The 21,048-nt window shown below is 35.0% G+C and overlaps 1 protein-coding gene across 1 annotated transcript in view; it reads right to left on the minus strand.

The window, feature by feature from the left end:
* Window positions 1-21,048, minus strand: part of smg5 (SMG5 nonsense mediated mRNA decay factor) — a 50,121-nt gene that overhangs the window by 16,913 nt on the left and 12,160 nt on the right. The window contains exons 10-17 of the mRNA XM_056475750.1: window positions 20,801-21,012; window positions 20,125-20,262; window positions 17,068-17,922; window positions 14,923-15,092; window positions 13,942-14,017; window positions 13,677-13,852; window positions 9,887-10,045; window positions 5,584-5,643 (exon numbers count right to left, since the gene is read on the minus strand). Coding sequence (XP_056331725.1) covers window positions 5,584-5,643; window positions 9,887-10,045; window positions 13,677-13,852; window positions 13,942-14,017; window positions 14,923-15,092; window positions 17,068-17,922; window positions 20,125-20,262; window positions 20,801-21,012 — 1,846 coding nt within the window. The remainder of the gene's footprint in view (window positions 1-5,583; window positions 5,644-9,886; window positions 10,046-13,676; window positions 13,853-13,941; window positions 14,018-14,922; window positions 15,093-17,067; window positions 17,923-20,124; window positions 20,263-20,800; window positions 21,013-21,048) is intronic.

The following is a 21,048-nucleotide window of genomic DNA, read 5'->3' on the forward strand; positions in this document are numbered from 1 at the left end:
CTCAAACATATGGTAAAACAACAACAATAATATTAGGCCTATGTGTGGGTCTACTGTTGGTTAAAATTCTAAATTTTGCATAGTCATTATGGTGGACTTGAAAAGACTTTCAATATGTCCTGTTTATTAATTCACAGTAAAATGATTACATCACAATACAGCTATTGATAATTATAAAGTTGATTTATTATGTTTAAGACATGTGCTTGTCATCTGCCATTGACAACATTATTAGACCATTTGTTTTCACTGGTAAAATTAGAATTTTGTCATTATCATACTCCTTCTTGCATTATATTCAACATTTTATATAGGCTATGGTTGTTATACTGACACAGAAACATTTATTTTCAGGCACGACACTGTGTTCGCTATGAAAGAAAAACATATCAAATGCTTGTCGTAATCATAACTGTAAAATGCCATATGATCATTTAAATGTGCGCACAGGTTTCACTTTCACTTCCTACTGCGGCTCATGGCTGCTGTCACTGTGAGAAAAAACACATACATGCAAATCAAACCTCCCGCATGGCCCTCAAACGATCGCTCCGTGCAACAAACTGAACGTTATTTACAACTTCATAACCAGTTTTTCACAGCCTATGCAGGTTGTGTTCACTAAAGTAGGTGTCATGCGTGTATGTGCGCGTTCTCGGTAGTAAACAAACAGCTGGCGGTCAACTCATGTGTGATTTTGCGGCCACGAATACATCATTACATGAAGACATGAAATGACATTTTTGGGTGAATTATACCTTATAAATACAGTATGTGACACTTTAAACATCAATTGAAGGTGTCAATGTTGCTGTAAAGACTTGTGCGACTGCCTTGCTTCTCTCCTGACTTGTAGAAAAAGCTGAATTAAGATCGTGTGTAGGGTCAAATCGAAATCGTGATCTTTTTTCGATTAATCGTGCAGCCCTAATGAGAAGGCATGCGGACATAACACAACATCTAAATAAAGTAATTTTAGCAAATTTATACATATAAAATATGTTTTCCCAACAACAAAAATGTGGCTAGTGAAAATGGTGAGTGGCTAGTAATGTTGGAAATCTACTAGCCACAGTGACTGGTGATCAGAAAAGTTAATGTCAAGTCCTGACCATAAATCACAGTGCAGGTGGCATTGACTACATTCAGGCACAGGATTAACCACAGTGACAGAACCCCTCAGTGAATGTACTCCTTTTAACTGCATATCAGAGTGAAACATCATGTGTTGGGTTGTATTAAAAATAGTTTCCTATTTCCTATTATGACTTGCATTATGATAGTGAAATATGTAAATGTATATGTATAATAAATGTGTTTATATTTATGTCATTTTGAATTAGAAAAGTGGCAGTTTTATTTATTATAATAATACATTAAAACATGTACTTGAGTATAGAAACTGGTTTGTTCAGAACTCAAATGGCTATGACAATGACAATAAAGATCTATTCTATTCTTCTATTTATACTACTATAAAAATTTAAGCATTATTCAAAATATCTTTTGTGTTCAACAGAAGAAAGAAACGCAAAGATTTAAAAGCACATAAGGGACAATAAATGATGAGGTAATTTTCATTTTTGGGTGAGCTAACCCAAACCCCTAGATTGAAGTGAATCAAAAAAATCTAAATGGGGTATATGCACACGGACATGTTCAGTCAGCCAGCGCAATCGCTTCAGGTGAATTGTCGCACCATTACAAAATTGCCATGTTTAAGACCAGACAAGAAGCATTGCATTAAATTCCATTTTTTGTGGCATGTCATTAAAATATGACAATTTATTTGATCCCAGTATTTTCAAATGGAGTTTCCGCGCTAACCTGCTTCTACTGGCGCTTGCATTTACACGGTCTATCATCTCGTTTTACACATGAACAACTAAATGGATGCTTAAGTCTATTTAACTTATTGTTGGATCTTATTCGATCCAAGACCAGCGACGAGATGATCCCAAGGTTTCCATATCCTGGACCAGGCCGTATCCTGAGCAGCTACTGTGGTGGTCATGGAGGAGTGGAGAACATAAGACTGATTCCTGTGACGCTCCAGAGACAGACGAGTCTTCGCTGAGGCCAGCTTCCAGCCTCCGCCACTGAGACTGCAGCTCTGCGCAAGACGTTTGGCCAGCGAAGAAATTAAAATGGTCGTGCCCAACTGAGCCTGGTTTCTCTCAAGGTTTTTCTTCTTCACTTTCGCCATTTAGTGAAGTTTTTTTTCCCTCTCCGCTGTCGCCACTAGCTTGCATGGTTCGGGATCTATAGAGCTGCGCATCGTTGGATTTGCTCTTCAATATTTGGACTCTCAGTAGTGATTACTAAACCACACTGAACTGAGCTAAACTGAACTGAACTTAAACACTACAAACTGAACTACACTGTTCCAATTTACTATGACCTTTTATGTGAAGCTGCTTTGACATAATCTACATTGTATAAGCGCTATACAAATAAAGGTGAATTGAATTGAATTATTGTATTTTAATTAAATTACAACATTAATGCTGTAAAAGAAACCTTATGAAATCTAAAATAGTCAGATTAACCCTTCACCATAGGTTTATTGTTGGCTGATAAACACTAGCTGTGCATATAAAGCCCATTGTCCTAAGACAAGAATGGGGTATAGTTTAGTCGTTTTAGAAGAACGTTGATGAAAGATTTTGATACAGTTCAAATGTTGACTACCATACAATAGCATTGTGGTGTCTCTCTGATGGTTTCTCAACATTAAAATACAGTATTCAGTGTAATTCAAACAGGTATACATTTTCTGGTCTGTGCTGCGGCAGTTCACCGGTCATTACTGTGAAACCAGACTTCATTCACTGAGCACAATGGAAAGTATATTTACACTGTCTGAATTGTTTAGTCACTACGATATACAGTTGAAGTCAGAATTATTAGCCCTCCTTTAAATCTTATTTCTTTTTTTTAAATATTTCCCAAAGTATGTTTAACAGAGTAAGAGAAATTTCACTGTATGTCTGATAATATTTTTTCTTCTGGAGAAAGTCTTATTTGTTTTATTTCGGCTAGAATAAAAGCAGTTTTTAATAAATAATTATTAAGCCCCTTTAAGCTAAATTGTTTTTCAAAGGTCTACAGAACAAACCATCGTAATACAATAACTTGCCTAATTACCGTAACCTGCCTAGTTGACCTAATTAACCTAGTTAAGCCTTTACATATTACTTTAAAGCTGAAAACTAGTATCTTGAAAAATATCTAGTAAAATATTATTTACTGTCATCATGGCAAAGATAAAATAAAAAATTTATCTTTAAAAATCTTCTCTCAGTTAAACAGAAATTGGGGAAAAAAAATAAACGGGGGCTAATAATTCTGACTATATGTACCATAGCGCTTTATTTACCAACTGTAGCTGTGTAAGGGTTTAAAATGTGAAGAGTTCAGATGCAAAAACCTCAAAGTGCCTATATCTGATATTTTCTTCTAAAATGATCATTTTTCTCAGGCTCCAGTGAGTAGGTTTAGTAATTTCACTTTTAAGGCAATTGATAGTTCCTATTCATTGCCCTTGAAGTGAAATAACTGGACATAAACAGAAGGCCAAGAAAAACGCTCATTTAAATTTGAAACAGTTGTTAGTTGCCTGTAAACTGACTTTATTTGTGTGTGCACTGCATTTTTCCCCCTCTCTGTGCACAACACGTTTCAACAGCCCAGCTTTATGTGGTTCCTCCCCTCATTGTTCTGGCTAATAAATGTGAAAGAGTTCAGATCAACACTGTTGACTATCAGATATTATTTTCTCATATTTGCAAGTGTTTATGTGAACCCTTTATATGAACACTTGGTTACATGTAAATAAATGACCAATTGAAGCTGCAGCTTTATCGTTTTGATAAGGATGGGAAGTTTCAGATACAAGAGAGCATTTTATTAAAGAGGCCCTATTTTGCATTAAAAAGGGTAAAATTTTGGTTTTGAGGGTCTCCAACAACAGGATATATGCATGCAAGGTCAAAAAACACTTTCATTGTCTTTTAATATGAATTCATTTTTACCTAATTACCCCAGTGACTCCCATATGATTCGCTGATTGGACCGATGACAGCCTGTTGCAATTAGTCAACAGTGTTCAGCGCGAGAGTGAAATGCCCACCACAGCTTATCAACAATATTGAAGTAGTCAGAGTGCATATAGTGTATGTGTGAGCATGCCAACCAACACTCCTGTTTTTCCCGGGAGTCAACCGTATTTCAGACCCATCTCCCGCCACCCTCCCCTGTTTTGTTATTTATCCCAGAAAACTCCAGTAATTTCAACCACCAAAAGCGTCTACATGACTTGATTCAACCGGGATCTGCTACAGTGTTTGTCTTCCTCTTTTACTTTGCTACTGTGTTTGTAGGCGGGGCCAGGGTTTTGCACACGCAACAATTGGGTGGAGCTTAAGTTTCGTATTGACGTCAAACCGAAACGGCTAAAGATTCTTTATCAAGACGATTCATTTAGACCACTATGAGTCGACTCTTTCATAAATGAATCAATAGTTTTAAACACTGTGCAATTTCAGATTTAAGCCTTAGCTGGATATTTCACTTCACTTAGAGCTGCATTACACACTACATGGAAGGTCATTTTCAAAAACCCATAATAAGGGTTCTTTAATGAGAAAATCTAAGAGGCAATGTCCTAAAATGAATCAATCTATATTAGTAGTAGGGCTGAACAATATATAGTTTGAGCATTGATCTCACAATGTGTGCAACCAAGAGTCGCATCGCAGGATTAGATTTATTAAAGATTCAAACATAAAGAATATGAAATATTATGAATTAAAAAATTATTTATACAATGTTATTTTACGTTTGATTGTTTAGTTTCTGTAGTTGAATACTGTTAAGGGGGTTATACACCAGAAGAGCCGCTCAGTGGCACGCCTCGTAGCGCCACACATTTCAGAATTCTAAACATAGGTTTCTATCAGGGTACACACACCGGTGCCGCAAGTTGGCGGCGCCCAGCCACAGCTCAGGACACTGCTCATATTTCTGCCGCGCCACAGAGCCCCATCTGATTAGTTTCATTTTAAATACCATGCGAATGTGCGCATCTGGTGTGCGATACTTTCAACTGTCATGTGCGTGCCGTGTCGCGGCGCTGAGCGACACATCCGATGTGTGATAGCCTTTAGACTCACCAGAAAAGCACAAAGCACTGTTATTTAACTTTTCTTTTTGCTCTGTCATTTATAATTGCTTTTTCTTTATTTTATTTTAATATGCACTGCATAGCAGAACTATTCACCCCAGTCGATCTAAATGAATGACATCTTTCCAAATAAAGCTATTCAAATCATCCGGTGAAATTTAATTTATATCACAATATTTATCGCAGCAAAACATAATAGCGCAATGTCAGATTTTTCCAACATTGTGCAGGCCTAATAGGTAGAAATAAGACATTGCATGCTTTATTTAGGTCTTCTAAATGTGAATTGTCACTATTTTGGAGCATGCTAGCTTACCTTATGACATATTCACACTAACAACAACTTGAATTTTGATTTAAGAGGGACTATAATGGAAGCTAAAAACAACTGGTCTGACCTGCAGGCGCAGCTGGGCCATGTCTCTCATGAGCCGGTTTCTGCGAGCTTCCTCCTCCGCCTGTGGACAAGACAAGGTCAATGAAACCTCTGTGTAACCTCATAACAGTACTCAGATTTTCCCTCAGTAAACACAAGGTATGAATAAGCAGCTATGAACATATTTTGCAGAAGAGAGAAACACATGAGAGTAGCATATTGTAAAAAGATGGAGACAAATACATATATAAAGACAACACAGGTGGTACAGCCCAATGATTCCCTGAGAATTTGGTTTTAAGATTAAGCTTAAAGGGTCCATAGTAAGGTTAATTATTAAACCGTGGTGAAATGCAACCTTGAACTGCAAACAGGGCACCTTGCTGTTTCCCAACTCCAAGTGAATAATGTATATATAGAGTACATAAAGTCAGAGAGTTTGTTCGTGTTTGCTCTTCTGTAAATGTAAAATGGCTTCAGAGATTAAATGTAATATTTACAGTGCACTCGTTGAGAAGATTAACCCGTTTCTGGTTTAGATTTATATGCAAACACATATTTCTTATTTCTAAACTTGTTATACTTTAAAATGTTTAGGTCAATATTAGTAGTGTGACGAGATGCTTATTCCACAAGATGAGACGAGACTTGAGATTGGGTTCACGAGAATGAGACAAGACTATTTTTGGAATCCTCAATGATGAAATATATGAATGGAAAATAGTTTTTAATTCAACTGGAAAAAAAAATGCAAAAATGTATGGTGCTTTTTTAAATAAACTTGTAATGAATGTTATTTTACTTCTATTTTAATGAATTATGCCATAAATGACAGGCAGACGCCGTAAAATATTTTACTATTACTCTATTGACTGAATGAACTCTGAGCTGCTGGATGCGAGTATGGACTGATAGGAGAGAGCTGTTTTAATGAAGTTTGATATCATACGGCGAATGAAAGAAAACTTTTGTTTTTTCTAAATGGCATAAATGATGATGATGACGGGTGTGATCACTGTGTGTGCACGCACTCGGTGATGTGTGTCTGTGGTGCTTTACTGACTCTGTAGGTGCAGAAAATAGTGTCAAACAGCCATGTGTGTATGGCTTATCCTGACGCAAAATGCGACAAAGTCCTTCACAATGGTAATAGTTTGATTACGGAGTTTATAAGTCTGTAGAGCACTTCAAATATGTAACTAAAATAGGAATATTTAATTACTTCAATTTGTGTTTACAACGATTAAGACTTTAAGTATATCTAAAGTGCTATTCCATCACATGGTAAATGTGTTTGCACAGTTGTAGCAGCCTTTGCTTTTGGAAGCTGCTGTCTTTGTACTCCGGTGAAAAAAGCAGTTGTCACACCCGCCCAAGCAGATGAGTGACGTGCAACACCGAGACCAGCCTGGGTTTGCAGGTATGTGCAAAGCACTTGATTTACAAATTCAATCCTGCCTACAATTTTCAGTTCTTGTAGCTCGAGATCTGGTCACATCCCTATCAATATGGATCAATTATATTTTGATTAATATTATATAAATATATTCCACAAAAATATTAAGCACAATTACAATTAACATTAATAATACAATATAATATAATACAATACAATACAATACAATACAATACAATACAATACAATATAATATAATATAATATAATATAATATAATATAATATAATATAATACATGGTTTCCGCTACATTCGTTCTTCCATGGCGGGGCGCCACGCCACGCCACGCCACGCCACGCCACGCCAAAATTCATCCCGCCACGGCTACATTACAGCTTATCATTCAAAACATTACATTTTAATAGCGCGTGATAATCGCACCAAAACGTATTAAAAGGTAAGTGAATTATAACAGCGTGAACTTTTCTGTAACCGTAGTAGTGCTGTGCGTCATTTGTTTAACCCTTTAAGGTTACGTGCTGACTGACTGTGACAGGTGTGTGATGCGTGAGGCCAGCAAACACGATGTATAGCTGTTTCACTTTACTTCAAAATGCATAATATCTCTCTGTAGGTCTATTGGAGGCATTCATAAATATTCCTAGCAAATATAATAAATGCTGGAGACATACTCGTTACATAAACGAACTAAATCGCACTTCAGCAGCGTTTATTTGAGCGCACAAGAAGATCTGCGTGCTCTTGAAGCAGCTTACATGTGAGGGGGCGTGCAAAAAGTTTTGTGCACGAGCAGAGGAAATCGGCGCGCAAGCAAAGAGATTAGCATGCTTGTAGGCTATTACATGAATGCAATCTCGACTTCTAATACTGCGCTCACGACATTTGTCATTGAAATGTCGCCACAGGTAGTTGGTAGATCTGTGTAAAAAAAAAGGCCTGCCGCTACAGCTGGAAAAAATCCAAGAGGAAACACTGTAATGTAATGTAATATAATATAATATAATATAATATAATATAATATAATATAATATAATATAATATAATATAATATAATATAATATAATATAATATCATGTTCCCTCATTATTCGAGACAGTTACATTATAAAAATAACCCACGATAGGCGAAATCCGCAAAGTAGTCAGTTTTTTTAAAAACTAATTATTATAGATGTTTTAGGGCCGTAAATCCCCTCATTACACACTTTTCTCAGACAAGTATTAACATTTTTACACGTTTCTCTGTTGTTTAAACACTTATTAAAGTGCAAACTTTCCTAGAAAAATAAGTCCAGTACTATAGAATGAAACCAAAGATCAAAACCTGTTGTCAGGTGCAAACATTCATCGCTGTCAGCAAAAGGTTCATAAAGCTTTTTAGCTTTCGTGCGCATAATGTTGGCATCCAGCATAATGTTCTTTTTCCTGCAGTTACTGATCCACAAAATTAGCAGACTTTATTCTTAAAGGGGTCGCACAGTGGGAGCACCGTGCACATGACAGTCGAAAGTAACATGTGCACATGTGTGTCAACCCATTTACGATGGTCTTGTTGTGGACGGTTACAACCCTTTTTGCATCCTTGTTGAAACACATTGCTAGTGATCGAAGACTAATGGTAATTTGGCAAGCTGAACGCATTCTGTACTATACAGCGACATGGAGGAGATTGATTCACAATGGTCTGCAGCCAATCAGGGTACAAAACACATGTGCTGTAAAAAATAAAAATAAGCATGTCAAAGTGTATAAAACAAAAAAATCTGTAAACAGAGAGACTGCGAAAGGTGACCTGCATTTTAGTGAGGGACCACTGTAATATAACATAATACGTTTCTTGTGCAGTATATCATGATAATAAAAGAATTCTCAAATTTAATGAGAGTAATGATGCTGAAAAATCAACTTTGACATTACAGAAACAAATTACTCTTTAAAACACATTCAAATATGAAAAGATAAATTAGAATATTAATCCAAATATATTATTGTTATAATAAGATTAGAGTTTTTGCGTCTATCCATCTCCATAAACGAGATGCTTGTTTATTTTCGTATCTGCATGCATTACATAAGTGACCTTTTTTATGATTATTCAAAACACTGAATTTTGCCTAAAGGCTGAATGATTCACTTGTATGAAATCCCTTGCTTCCACTAGCCTTACACGAGAGACAAATAATCTAACAATGCGACAATAGAAGTCTAAATTAAGAGGATGCTTTTCTTATTTACACTTCGACAATGTAACGTACGATCAATATCTATGGGAACAAAACAATACATTGGACTCAATTGCAAACTAAGGCTAACAGGTCCTCCTGAAAATCATGCAAACTCTGAGGTGTGTTAACAGCAGGGATGCAAAGTTCATGCTGATTGCAGTGGTCACGGTATAGTGGCGTCCTATGCGAGACCCGTGCTGTTGACTACAGTCTTAATCCATGGATGTCTGGCAGTTCATGACAAGCTCTTTTCATTCGCAGGTCCTGAAGGTTTTAATGAAATTGTACCAGAAAGAGCCGCCTCTTCACCGGCACAGCAAGGTGGCACTTCAACCATCATTTGTTCTACCCATAAGGGTTGCACGGTTGCTTGGCAACATAAGGCTCTCAAGCAAAAGCTCACAAGTGTGGTGAGGTTTTATATAAAAAGCCTCGTTTTCTTTACTGGAGACACATCTGTGAGGACCCTATCATTTAGAGGCACTTTTTCCAAGACTATTCTGGCATGAATTTAAGTGCTACCACTGCTAAAACCACCAATTGAAATGCCGCATTTAAATGCACAAAAGAAATAAGCGGATTTACTGTTTCAAGGGCAACAAAATGAAGCGAAGCTATTATTGCTCCACTAATAGTTTGGTTTTGTGCGTTTCTTTCATTATAATTCAATGTCATGTTGTTTACCATGCGGAATTGGGCCTTGGCCTGCTGAACCAGGTTGTCCTGTTCTGATTGGCTGATGCTTGTGAAGATGCCCGCCTCTGGGTTGAAGTGTAACACGTTGCCTTGGAGATTAGTGAGGAAGTGACCGAAGCTGCGAATACAGCACACGCGCACCACACACTGGACAGCGCAGAGAAAAAGACACATAAAAGAGAACCATGAGAGAATGCCAATGACTGAATGTTAATTACACTTATGCAATGGAATGAATCCTCCGCATTCTAATTAGCTGGATAAAGCAACTTGATTTTCCCTTAAGGATACATTACTCTGCATTATGACACTCAAGTATGAGCAAATATTCAAAAAAATGTAATGATTCAAATCCTTTTGAAGATGCATTAATTAATCTATATTAATTTTATTACACAATTAAAGTCAAAATTATTATCTCTGCTGTGATTTTTTTTCCTTTCTCAAATATTTCCAAAGAAATTTTCACAGTATGTCTGATAATATTTTTTCTTCTGGAGAAAGTCTTATTTATATCAGCTAGATTAAAAGCAATTTTTAGTTTTTAAAAAACAATTTAAGGTCAATATTATTACCCCCTTTAGCAATATTTGTTTTGGATTGTCTACAGAACAAACCATCCTTATACAATGACTTGCCTAATTACCTTAACTAGCCTAATTAACCTAGTGAAGGCTTTATGTAAATGGCACTTTAAGCTGAATACAAATATTATGTACTATCATAATGGCAAAGATAAAATAAATCATTGATTAGAAATGAGTTATTAAAACTATTATGTTTAGAAATGTGTTGAAAACAATCTGCTCTCCGTTAAACATAAATTGGGGGAAAAAACGGGGGCTAATAATTCTGACTTCAACTGTGTGTGTATATATATATAAGATATATATATATATCTTGATGCTTTCCCCAAATATATTACTGATTTCGACAAGGATTGTTGTAATAAAAAAAATTTTGGTATGAATATATTGGATTATTTTTGAGAAATTATGTGATACTGAAGATCGATAAATTCTGCTTTGCATTATAGGAATAAATTGCTTGTCAAAATGTGTACATGTATAAAGCTTTTATTTTTATATTGTACAAATATTTAACAATATTACTTATTAATATTTTTACTATGTTACTAGTTTAAATTATGCCAAAGCAATTTGATTTTGAATCATGTTAATTTGAATAAACAATTGAAATTTAATAAAACTGATTATATGCCATCAAGAATGTTTTGAATTTGAATTTCTTAATTTGAATTTGTAAACTTGAATATTGAACATCTGAAATCAGATTTTTATAGACGTATGTTCAAACTTCAGATTTGTTTTGTTCTGAATTCCTAGACTGCTGATATTGGGTTTGTAAAAATACACTTTTAAGTTAAGATAAAGAAATTCAGAACATCAAATTCAGTATTCTAAAATTCAAAACTATAAATTCAGATTGTAAAAAAAAAAAATCTCTCCATTAAACAGAAATTGGGGAAAATATACTGGAGGGTTTATAATACAGGAGAGCTAATAATTCTAAGGGACAAGTGTTTTTCCATGTTTTTAAAATATGTCACTAATGCTCACTGATGCGGCACTTACTGCACAAATCATAGCAAATAATAATAGTAATATAAGGAGCTAATAATAGGTTACTGTTGATCAACCCTGACCTACTTTCTGTGCTATCTGAATTTCACAATCTGAATTTCTGGTTTTTCATTTTAAGAGTATTGAATTTGATGTTCTTAATTTCTTCATCTTAAAAACTTAAATCTGTATTTCTACAAACTGGCTATCAGCAGTCTATGAATTCAAAACACAAAAAATCTAAATCTGAAGTTTGAACATACGTTTATAATATTGAACTTCTGAAATTTAAGACAACTTAATTTTTTATGTGAGATTTTTAAAGTTTAGAAATTCAAATTCAAAACATGTTTAATGGCATATAACATTCAGTTTTATTAAATAACAATTGTTAATAATTGAAATTAATGATTCTAATTCAAATTGTTTTGGCATAAATTAAACTCCATAGTAACAATATTAACAAGTGATTTTTGTTAAATATTTGTACAATTTGAAAATAAAAGTTTTATATATGTGCACATTTTGACAAGAAATTTATTCCAATAGTGCAAAGCAGAATTTATCAATCTTCAGTGTCACATAATTTCTCAAAAATAATCTAATATATTTATACAAACATTTTTATTATTACAATCTCTGTCGAAATCAGTAATATATTTGTGAAAAGCATCAAGAAAAGCACATATACAGTTGAAGTCAGAATTAAAAAATTCAAAACCGTATTTATTCTAATTTCAAAGGGGGGCTAATAATTCTGACTTCTGTGTGTGTGTGTGTGTGTGTGTGTGTACATATTTGTATATATATATATATATATATATATATATATATATATATATATATATATATATATATATATATATATATATATATATATATATATTTGTATATATATATATATATATATATATATATATATATATATATATATATATATATATATATATATATATATATATATATATATATATATTTGTATATATATATATATATTTGTATATATATATATATATATATATATATATATATATATATATATATATATATATATATATATATGTAAGATTCTGCATTTATTTTTTGTCATTTCAAATAAAAAAACCTAACCCCAAAACTTTAAATAGTACTACATATTATATATTTTTGTGTTTACTACTGTACCATTTATAAAAGTTCTTATAATTAAAAAACATTTTCAGCAATCTGGTAGCATGTTTTCAATCCAGCTTTAAATAAATGAACAAAGAAATAAATGATAACCGTACACAAAATACAGTTGAAGCCCTCCTGTCAAATTTGAATTCTTTTACAAATATTTCTTAAGTGTTGTTTAACAGTGTTGTTTATTTAAAACATAATAGTTTTGATAAGACAGTATTCAGCTGTAAGTGCCACTTAAAGGTTAATTAGGCAAGTTAGGACAATTAATACAATGGGTTATTCTGTAGCCCATAGAAAAAAATATTTTTAAGGGGTTGACTAGGGCTGCACGAGATTGGAAAAATCTGATATTGCGATATTTTATTTTTCAGCGATAAATATTGCGATATGAATACGGTTTCACAAGATAATCTAACTGTATTCAAGTACAGAAATTGAACAACCACAATTCAAAAAACAATGCTTTTCTTACTTTGCTTTGTCTCGTTTCTAGTCCAAATATATTTAAAAAAAAATCCTAGAGCAAGTAAAAATATTGTCTTGTTTTCACCTTAAATCAAATAAATAAGAAATAACTTCAAATTAAGAGTTTTTCCTTAAAAAAGCTAAATTATCTGTCAGTGGTGTAAGTAAAATACCCTTGTTTTCACTTTTTATGGACTAGAATCAAGACATCATACTAATTCCATATAATTACGGTAATTAAATACAATTCTGTAGCTTCTGGTGAGCAAAAATTCAGACTCAACATTGCATATCTTGCAATGTGACTACTGCAGATGCACACATTGCGATATCAATGCTGAAACGATATACTGTGAAGCCCTAATATTCACCTTAACAGTTTTTACATTTTTGAAAGAAGAAAAAAAAAAACTTAAAAAACAAACATTTATTTCAGTCAAAGTAAAGGAAAGAACACTTTCTCAAGAAGAAAAATATATTAGGAAATACCTAAAAATACCTAAAAAGTCTAAACAGTGCACAGCTGGCACTGCATCCATCTCCTGAGCAATAAGTGTGACAGTTACCTCATCCAGAGGGGTAAGAGGGGGTCTCTGGCTAGTGAAGTCCAGGCGTCGATGGGCTACGCTGAGTGCAGGAAGATGTCGGAGAGCCACATCTTCAGGTAACAACAATGTCTGGGCCAAACTAGGGTGCTCACACTCACTTAGAAGCTCTGTTACATCCTTATTCAGACCTAAATCTACAACAGAAGCAGATGCATAAGATCTTGTCATGAGGAAAATTACTGAATAATTTTTATTGTGATAAATATTGTTTTATATTTTTCACCTGTTTCTAAGATCTTGCTGCCCTCGGGAAGTAAATTAAGCAGCACTGAGAGCCTGTTCCACAAGCTCTGAGAACTCTGTAGGACCAAAACAAAACAGGCAGCAAACTGAGCAAAATGCACAATAGAGGCTTTCGCACATGGTAGTTATAGGGACTAGCCACCAGAGCAGTCTCAAGAGAACTACATTTCTCCATTGAAACATGTTGATGGTTAAATTGAAACAAAAGAAGTAACAGTGAAGCAAGTCGACAGTAAAGTCAAGCTGGAAATTACTAGAACTAGAGGATGGAAGCTATAGCTTCGTCCCAAATGGCACACTGCTTACTCAACAGCATATTATCCCAGATGACGTTTGACGGTTGATAAATTAGTGAAATAAATAACCAAACTACCAAATAATACCTGCCATGAGTATATCTGCATTCACCATCGGGAGGCAGTATAATCACTCTCATAGCAGAATTTTGCTTGCACATCCGTAAGGGTTAAATTAACTGAATAAGTGCATCATCCGGGTATTTAAAGTGCACTCATTCATTTTAGAATAAAATGAATATTTCAGTGTGAACGCACTAAATACACCATTTACACTACAAAATAGCATAGAATAGTTCATAAGTATGCGATTTGGGACGCACCTTAGGTTTTTGTTGTATGCTTATGAACTTATGATGAAATGCAGATTGTGTGTAGACATATTTTAAATAATTGAAAGCAAAAATAAGGATCAAGAGATGAAATCGCCTACAGAAACTGCCATTAAGACTTGTATTACATTCCTTTGCCAGTGTTTCATATTGCATGCAGTGACTATTAAACTATTGTGATAGGTTAGACCCCACAAAACGCATTCCTATAATTAAAATCATTCCTATTTCCAAAGTGTAAACACTGCAAAAAAGGAGGTACTTCTGCCGATTAGTTATAAGAACTAAAAAATGTTTTTTTTTCCTTTGCATGATATCAAGATTCATATTTACCTGAGCACACATGAGGATGATGTCAGTGTTCGTCCTCAGCCAATCCAAAAACACCTTCACCACCTGAATGAGACCCTGATTGGTCAGAATCTCCAGTCGCTCAGAAAGAGTTTTCTCGCTGTGAAACGAATGGTTGCTGTGTTCACTGCCCTCAGAATCAGAGTCAGGATCTGTGTACAGCAAATCATATAGCCTTAGTTTTAGAAGCACGACCTTCCTGATGGAATTAAAAGTGCGAGTAAGAGTATCACAGTCTTATAGTTAAAGGCTCTTAATCTACATAACTTACATGTTGGAAAAAAAGTTTTCTGAACACTGTTGTTCAACAGTTTGAAGTTAGCAAAAAAAAAGCATATTTTTCAGTAAAAGTGTTTTTATTGGAAAAGTGTGTAATAACGTAAATAACGTCCATTTATATATAAAAACATATACTTTAATATATAAAAAATAATGTAACATTAAAAATATTTATTTTAAATAAATCATGTTTTCTGAAGGTTCTATTTATGAAAAATCCTGATATATTCTTGAAATATTAGCAACCATTTTCAATATACATCAACATTATACATACATTAATCTTATACATCAAATCAGCCCCTTAGAATACTACGTGACCATAAAGCTGGATTAACTGCTGCAGAAAGTTCAGCTTGTGCCATCTCAGGAATAAATAACATTGTAGAATATATTTAAATATAAAATAATTATTTTAAATTGCAATCGAATGTCATAATATTACAGCTTTTACTGTATTTCTGATCAGTAATACTTCTTGTTGAAATACTTATTGCAGAGTTAAAACAGAAAAACAGTATAAAATCTGACATTGCGATATTTTGTTTTGCTGCGATATACAGTTGAAGTCAGAATTATTAGCCCCCCCGTTTATTTTTTCCCCCCCCAATTTCTGTTTAACTGAGAGATTTTTTCAACACATTTCTAAACATAATAGTTTTAATAACTCATTTATAACGGATTTATTTTATCTTTGCCATGATGACAGTAAATAATATTTGACTAGATATTTTTCAAGACACTTCTATACAGCTTAAAGTGACATTTAAAGGCTTAACTAGGTTAATTAGGTTAACTAGGCAGGTTAGGGTAATTAGGCAAGTTATTGTATAATGATGGTTTGTTCTGTAGACTATCGAAAAAAAAAACCTTAAAGGGGCTAATAATGTTGACCTTAAAATGATTTTTATAAAATTAAAAACTGATTTTATTCTAGCCAAAATAAAACAAATAAGACTTTCTCCAGAAGAAAAAATATTATCAGACATACTGTGAAAATTTCCTTGCTCTGTTAAACATCATTTGGGAAATATTTAAAAAACAAAAAAAAAACATTCAAGGGGGGTTATAATTCTGACTTCAACTGTATATTGCGACATGAATACAATTTCACCAGATGGCTTGAATAGTGCTATTTGTGAAAAAACTAAACTAAACCTGCTGGTTTGTCCATTCACAAACATTTTTATCATCACATAATTTCTTATAACAAAATCACATGTACTTTTTTAATGCACATACTGGAATTTGTTCGGTAAGTGTGTTTCCATCGCAGTTTATGCTCATCTTTTTTTATCGAATAAAAAGTTTATCCTACTCAGTTATGCGCAATAGTTTTTATCCGCATTTTCAAAATTTATGTGCATCTTGGCGTTTCTATCAACCTTTTTTTTTTAATGCGCACATCCAAAATGCACATAAAAATAGGTGGATGGAAAAGTAGCTACTGTAGTAATAAATACTACAGTATAAATAGTAATAAATAAATAGATAAATAAATAATAAATAGTAATTACAAATGTTTTATGTTATGGTGCCTGAATGCTTTATGCTTTTTTGAAATACCTTTAAAACACATGCAAAGGATAAAGTTTCACACTTATATGTTGCAATGACTCCACAAATCTTATCTATTCTCAATTAATTATTGATCGGCTATAATCCTATTTTAATATGTAACTATTGCAGACACACACATTGCGATATTGATGCTGAAACGATATATTGTGCAGCCCTATAATGAAGTAAAGAAAAACAGCAAGTTTAACATACAAATGCTATATAATAACTAAATCAATCTAAAATAAAGTTAGAATGCTCCAAATCACTTGGGTGTAAGTAACGTACCCTTATCATTGGTTCCATTCGCGATCTCTGGACTTGTGTTTCTTGGCGTTTCCCCAGTAGGGGGTGTGAGTTCTTGGACTGGGGTGGGGTTTGATTCTGGGGCAGGGGGAGTGCTAGTTGCAGGGCGGAGAAGCACATTGCTGAATGTGGGGGCGAGCCGGAAGCAACGTTTGGCCTGGAAAAGCTGCGAGGACATGGCCTGCAGGTTACTGCTGATACTGGCATCATTAGACACAGACGGCCCGTTGGTTACTGGAGGGGTGGCGTTTTCCTCTCTAGAGGGTTGCGGCTGCTCATTTTCCTCTTGATGCGGTTGTTGTGGCGCATTTTCAGCATCCTCCATGTCTTCCAGATCCGATCGCGATTCCTGACTGTTCATATCAGAGTCTGTCTCCACATCAAAAGCCGTGCCGCCCTCATCCTCCTCTGAACCGCTTTCCCAGCCGCCATCCTCTGGCAGTGGCCCCTTACGCGCATCTCTTCCTAAAGAGTTTATCTGGACCCTGGGGGCTCCCAGACCATCAACCAGACCACCGCCGCCTTCCTCCTCCTCCTCTTCATCGCTCTCAAAGCCCTCACTCAGGTCGCTTTCGTCCTCCTTATGAGCGCAGCGTCTGCGGCGGAGCATGGAGAGCCTTGAGAACTTCCGCTTCTGTTTTTGCTTCTCCTCGGCTGATCTCTTCTTCTCCTGGTTTTTCTTGGTTGCCACAGTCCTTCCATTGCCTTTAGCCTCATCTTCCCCGTTCTCCTTTTCCTCTTCCTCCTCTTCATCGTCATCCTCCTCCAGAGAGCCGTTCTGCAGGGTTCGCTCCTCTGAGAGAGCAGCGCTACTGTGATCTCTGGCATCAGCGTCATCTGCCAACAAATGCATCGGTTAGTGAACAGTGACAAGAGAAAAAAATGGACTTTTCCAAATCCTTATTATACCATGTCCTAAGTACACACAATGCAGTGCTGAGACATGTTACACTGCAAAAAAAGCATTTTGTAGACAAGCAAAAAATATTGTCGTTTTAAGAAATAAAACGAGATTTTCTTTTAAAACAAGCAAAATAATCTGCCAATGGGGTGAGCAAAATGATCACCTCAGGTGCTGATTCTGTACTTTACAGTGTACAGAGTGTGAATACCATTTTATGTGACATTTAAGCATTTTACCTCAGGTCTCGAGAATAAATTAACTAGCAATCACATAGCAGACATGTGATCAGCCGAGGACAAAAAAGGAGGAAGACGAGACCCCAAAATATATAAATGTAAAAATATATAAATAATATATAAATATTCTTTATAGAAATATTTGATATTGGCCACACAATTTAAGTTTTTTTTTTATATCAGTTTACATGTTTAGCAGTCACCTAAATAATGTTTAATAGGTTTATAATTGTACCGCAATGTCGGGACAGATCCACACACCTCCACCAGATGGCGCCACTAACTCGGTTAGTTCTCTTGTGTCCAAAGAATAAAATTTTTTCTGTAATTTAGTGACTCTTTATTCCACTCAAAACATAAACTACTAGTCAGTCAACAATTCGAACTGTAAAAATATTAGGTCTCGTTAAACTGAGCAGCCTAATGTGCTTTAACACTCCACCCTGAAAAATATAACATAAATTCCTAAAACAAGTTTATCACTTTCACTATCACTTCCCTTCAACGTAGTCCCTGTTTTTAATAGGTTTAATTAATTATACATTTTTTTTAATTTGTATTTGTGCACAAAGATGAACAATGAAGATGCAAACCATCAATCAGGTCTTCTGCTTTAATGACGATGAACCTCACTGAGACACCCCCTCCTCCTCCTCAAAAAAAAAAAAGAAAAACTTCCGACTTTAAAATCACAGGGGTCTCCCCATTGAGCTCGGAAAATACGGAAATACGTATTTATATGGAAGAATCACATCCCTGACATAATTTGAAAATGAACGTAAGTGACTATCAACAAATATCCGTCACTAGGTCTGTCACAATATCTATTTTTTTGTGGTACGATATATTGCACCCAAATATATTGCGATAAACAATATCATTGTCAATTTGACCATCTTATGTCACTCATTACATAATGCCAGAATGACAATATTATATCATCTCAATGCAAGTACACTCTTCCAGAGTACAGATAATATTTTATTCTCAAGAATATTTAATTTAATTATAGTCAATTTGGCAATTTAATAATAAGGCATTAGAAACAGAATGTGAAAACGTATATCCTTCGAGTGCTTTTTATTTTTCTATTTGCTTACCTATTGTCATTGACTGGCATGTGTGTGGTCGACAGCACTTAGGAGAACTGCATAAAGGTTAGTAGGAAGAACATAATTTCTGTCACCTTTTTCTAAAGGTCTCCGGGTAATTGCTGAGACACCTGAGCACCTGTTACAGTGTGTTGTTAGACATGGTGTTAGCTGTCTAACTAGGCAACTTTAAGACACCATAACTGAAAAATAGCCAGCATGCTAGAGTTGTCACGATACTGGAATTTGATACCAATCGATACTGAAATTTAAAAAAATTTCCATTTCCTGCAAAGATTTGACCGCTGGGGAGTGCTGATTTGCCATTGTGTCCACCTGCTCAACAGAAATGACTGTGAATGGCCGTGAAGGTCATCGGTTCACCGAATTCACCGTTGTTTACTGAATTTAACCACAAATACAGGGACACTGGATCACTTCAAAATCATGTCGATCAGCTGGTTTGTCTATAAGCTGAGATACTAGCGATCCACTGATGAATTACCGCTTTACAGCGGTGAGTTCGGTGAACCCATGACCTTCACGGCCAAATCACAGTCATTTCCGTTGAGCATGTGAACACAATGGCCAATCAGCACTGTTTAAGAACGTGCTCCACAGTGCTCAAATGTTCGCGGGAAATGGACGTTGCGATTGGTATCGAATTCAGTATCCTGACAACCCTACAGCATGCTGCTTTCTATGGTAACCGAGTTTGGCTACAATGTAAGGCAGCACTAAATTCTTCACAGATATGGCAAAATACAAAAGCATCTCATAAACAGATGACATGACACAAAAGCTGTACCAGTGTTATCGGTGCGCAGAGCTGGGACATCACTCTCTCCCTCCTCCAATTCAGCTTGCAGTCGAATGTTGACATGATTGACCAGATGGGAGAACAGAGCCAATGTGAAAGCAATGGAGGCGCTGTATTGCTTTGAAGCTGGAATTGAATTACAGATGAGTTTGTGCTTCATTTGCAAGAGGAATTAAAATTAGAACTGTTCAGTGAATGCATTCGCATAATCAAAGCTATTATAAAAGCTTTTCATTAACTGAATTAAGGCTGAAATAAAAGGATATATTAAATATTTTAGATAAATTGAACTAACTAGAGAAAACAAGTCTAGGTTACAATTATGAAATAACAGGGCTCTACATGCATGTAAAAAAGCATAAATACAACTATATAGCTGAAACAAGTAAATAAATGAAAAAAAAAAGAAACATATTGGCTGGTTTGGACCAAAAAGATAAATCAAATATGCATTTTTCATCCTGCTACAATGTGTTATATTGTTTAGAATGCAGCATCACCAGGAATATGCCTTTTGCATGATGATGCATTTCTTTAAATGCTTGAAGAATTAATACCAACACTATTTTTAGGTTGGTGAAGCAGCCTCTGTTTGCTTATTAACATGGCACAAATAAACACCAGATACTACACAACATAATCAGTTCTTTCAGTGCACGCTCACCCCCTCGCTTCAGGCTGTGCACCACCATCAGACAAATCACCACCATCTTGAAAATGAGGCTGTCTGGAAGCACAGAACCAACAGAGTCATGCTCTTCCTCCTCCTCGCTGGCCGACTGGCTGCCATGAGCAGGAAGAGGCAGGTAGAAAAGCACCAGGTTAAAGTCTTCCAGCACAGACTGGCACAGAGAAGTCAGCTCCGTCTCCATCAGACTGAAAAAAATAGAGTGACAGGTAATCAATAAAGCT

Source organism: Danio aesculapii, chromosome 16 (assembly GCF_903798145.1).
Source record: "Danio aesculapii chromosome 16, fDanAes4.1, whole genome shotgun sequence".
NCBI lineage: Eukaryota > Metazoa > Chordata > Actinopteri > Cypriniformes > Danionidae > Danio > Danio aesculapii.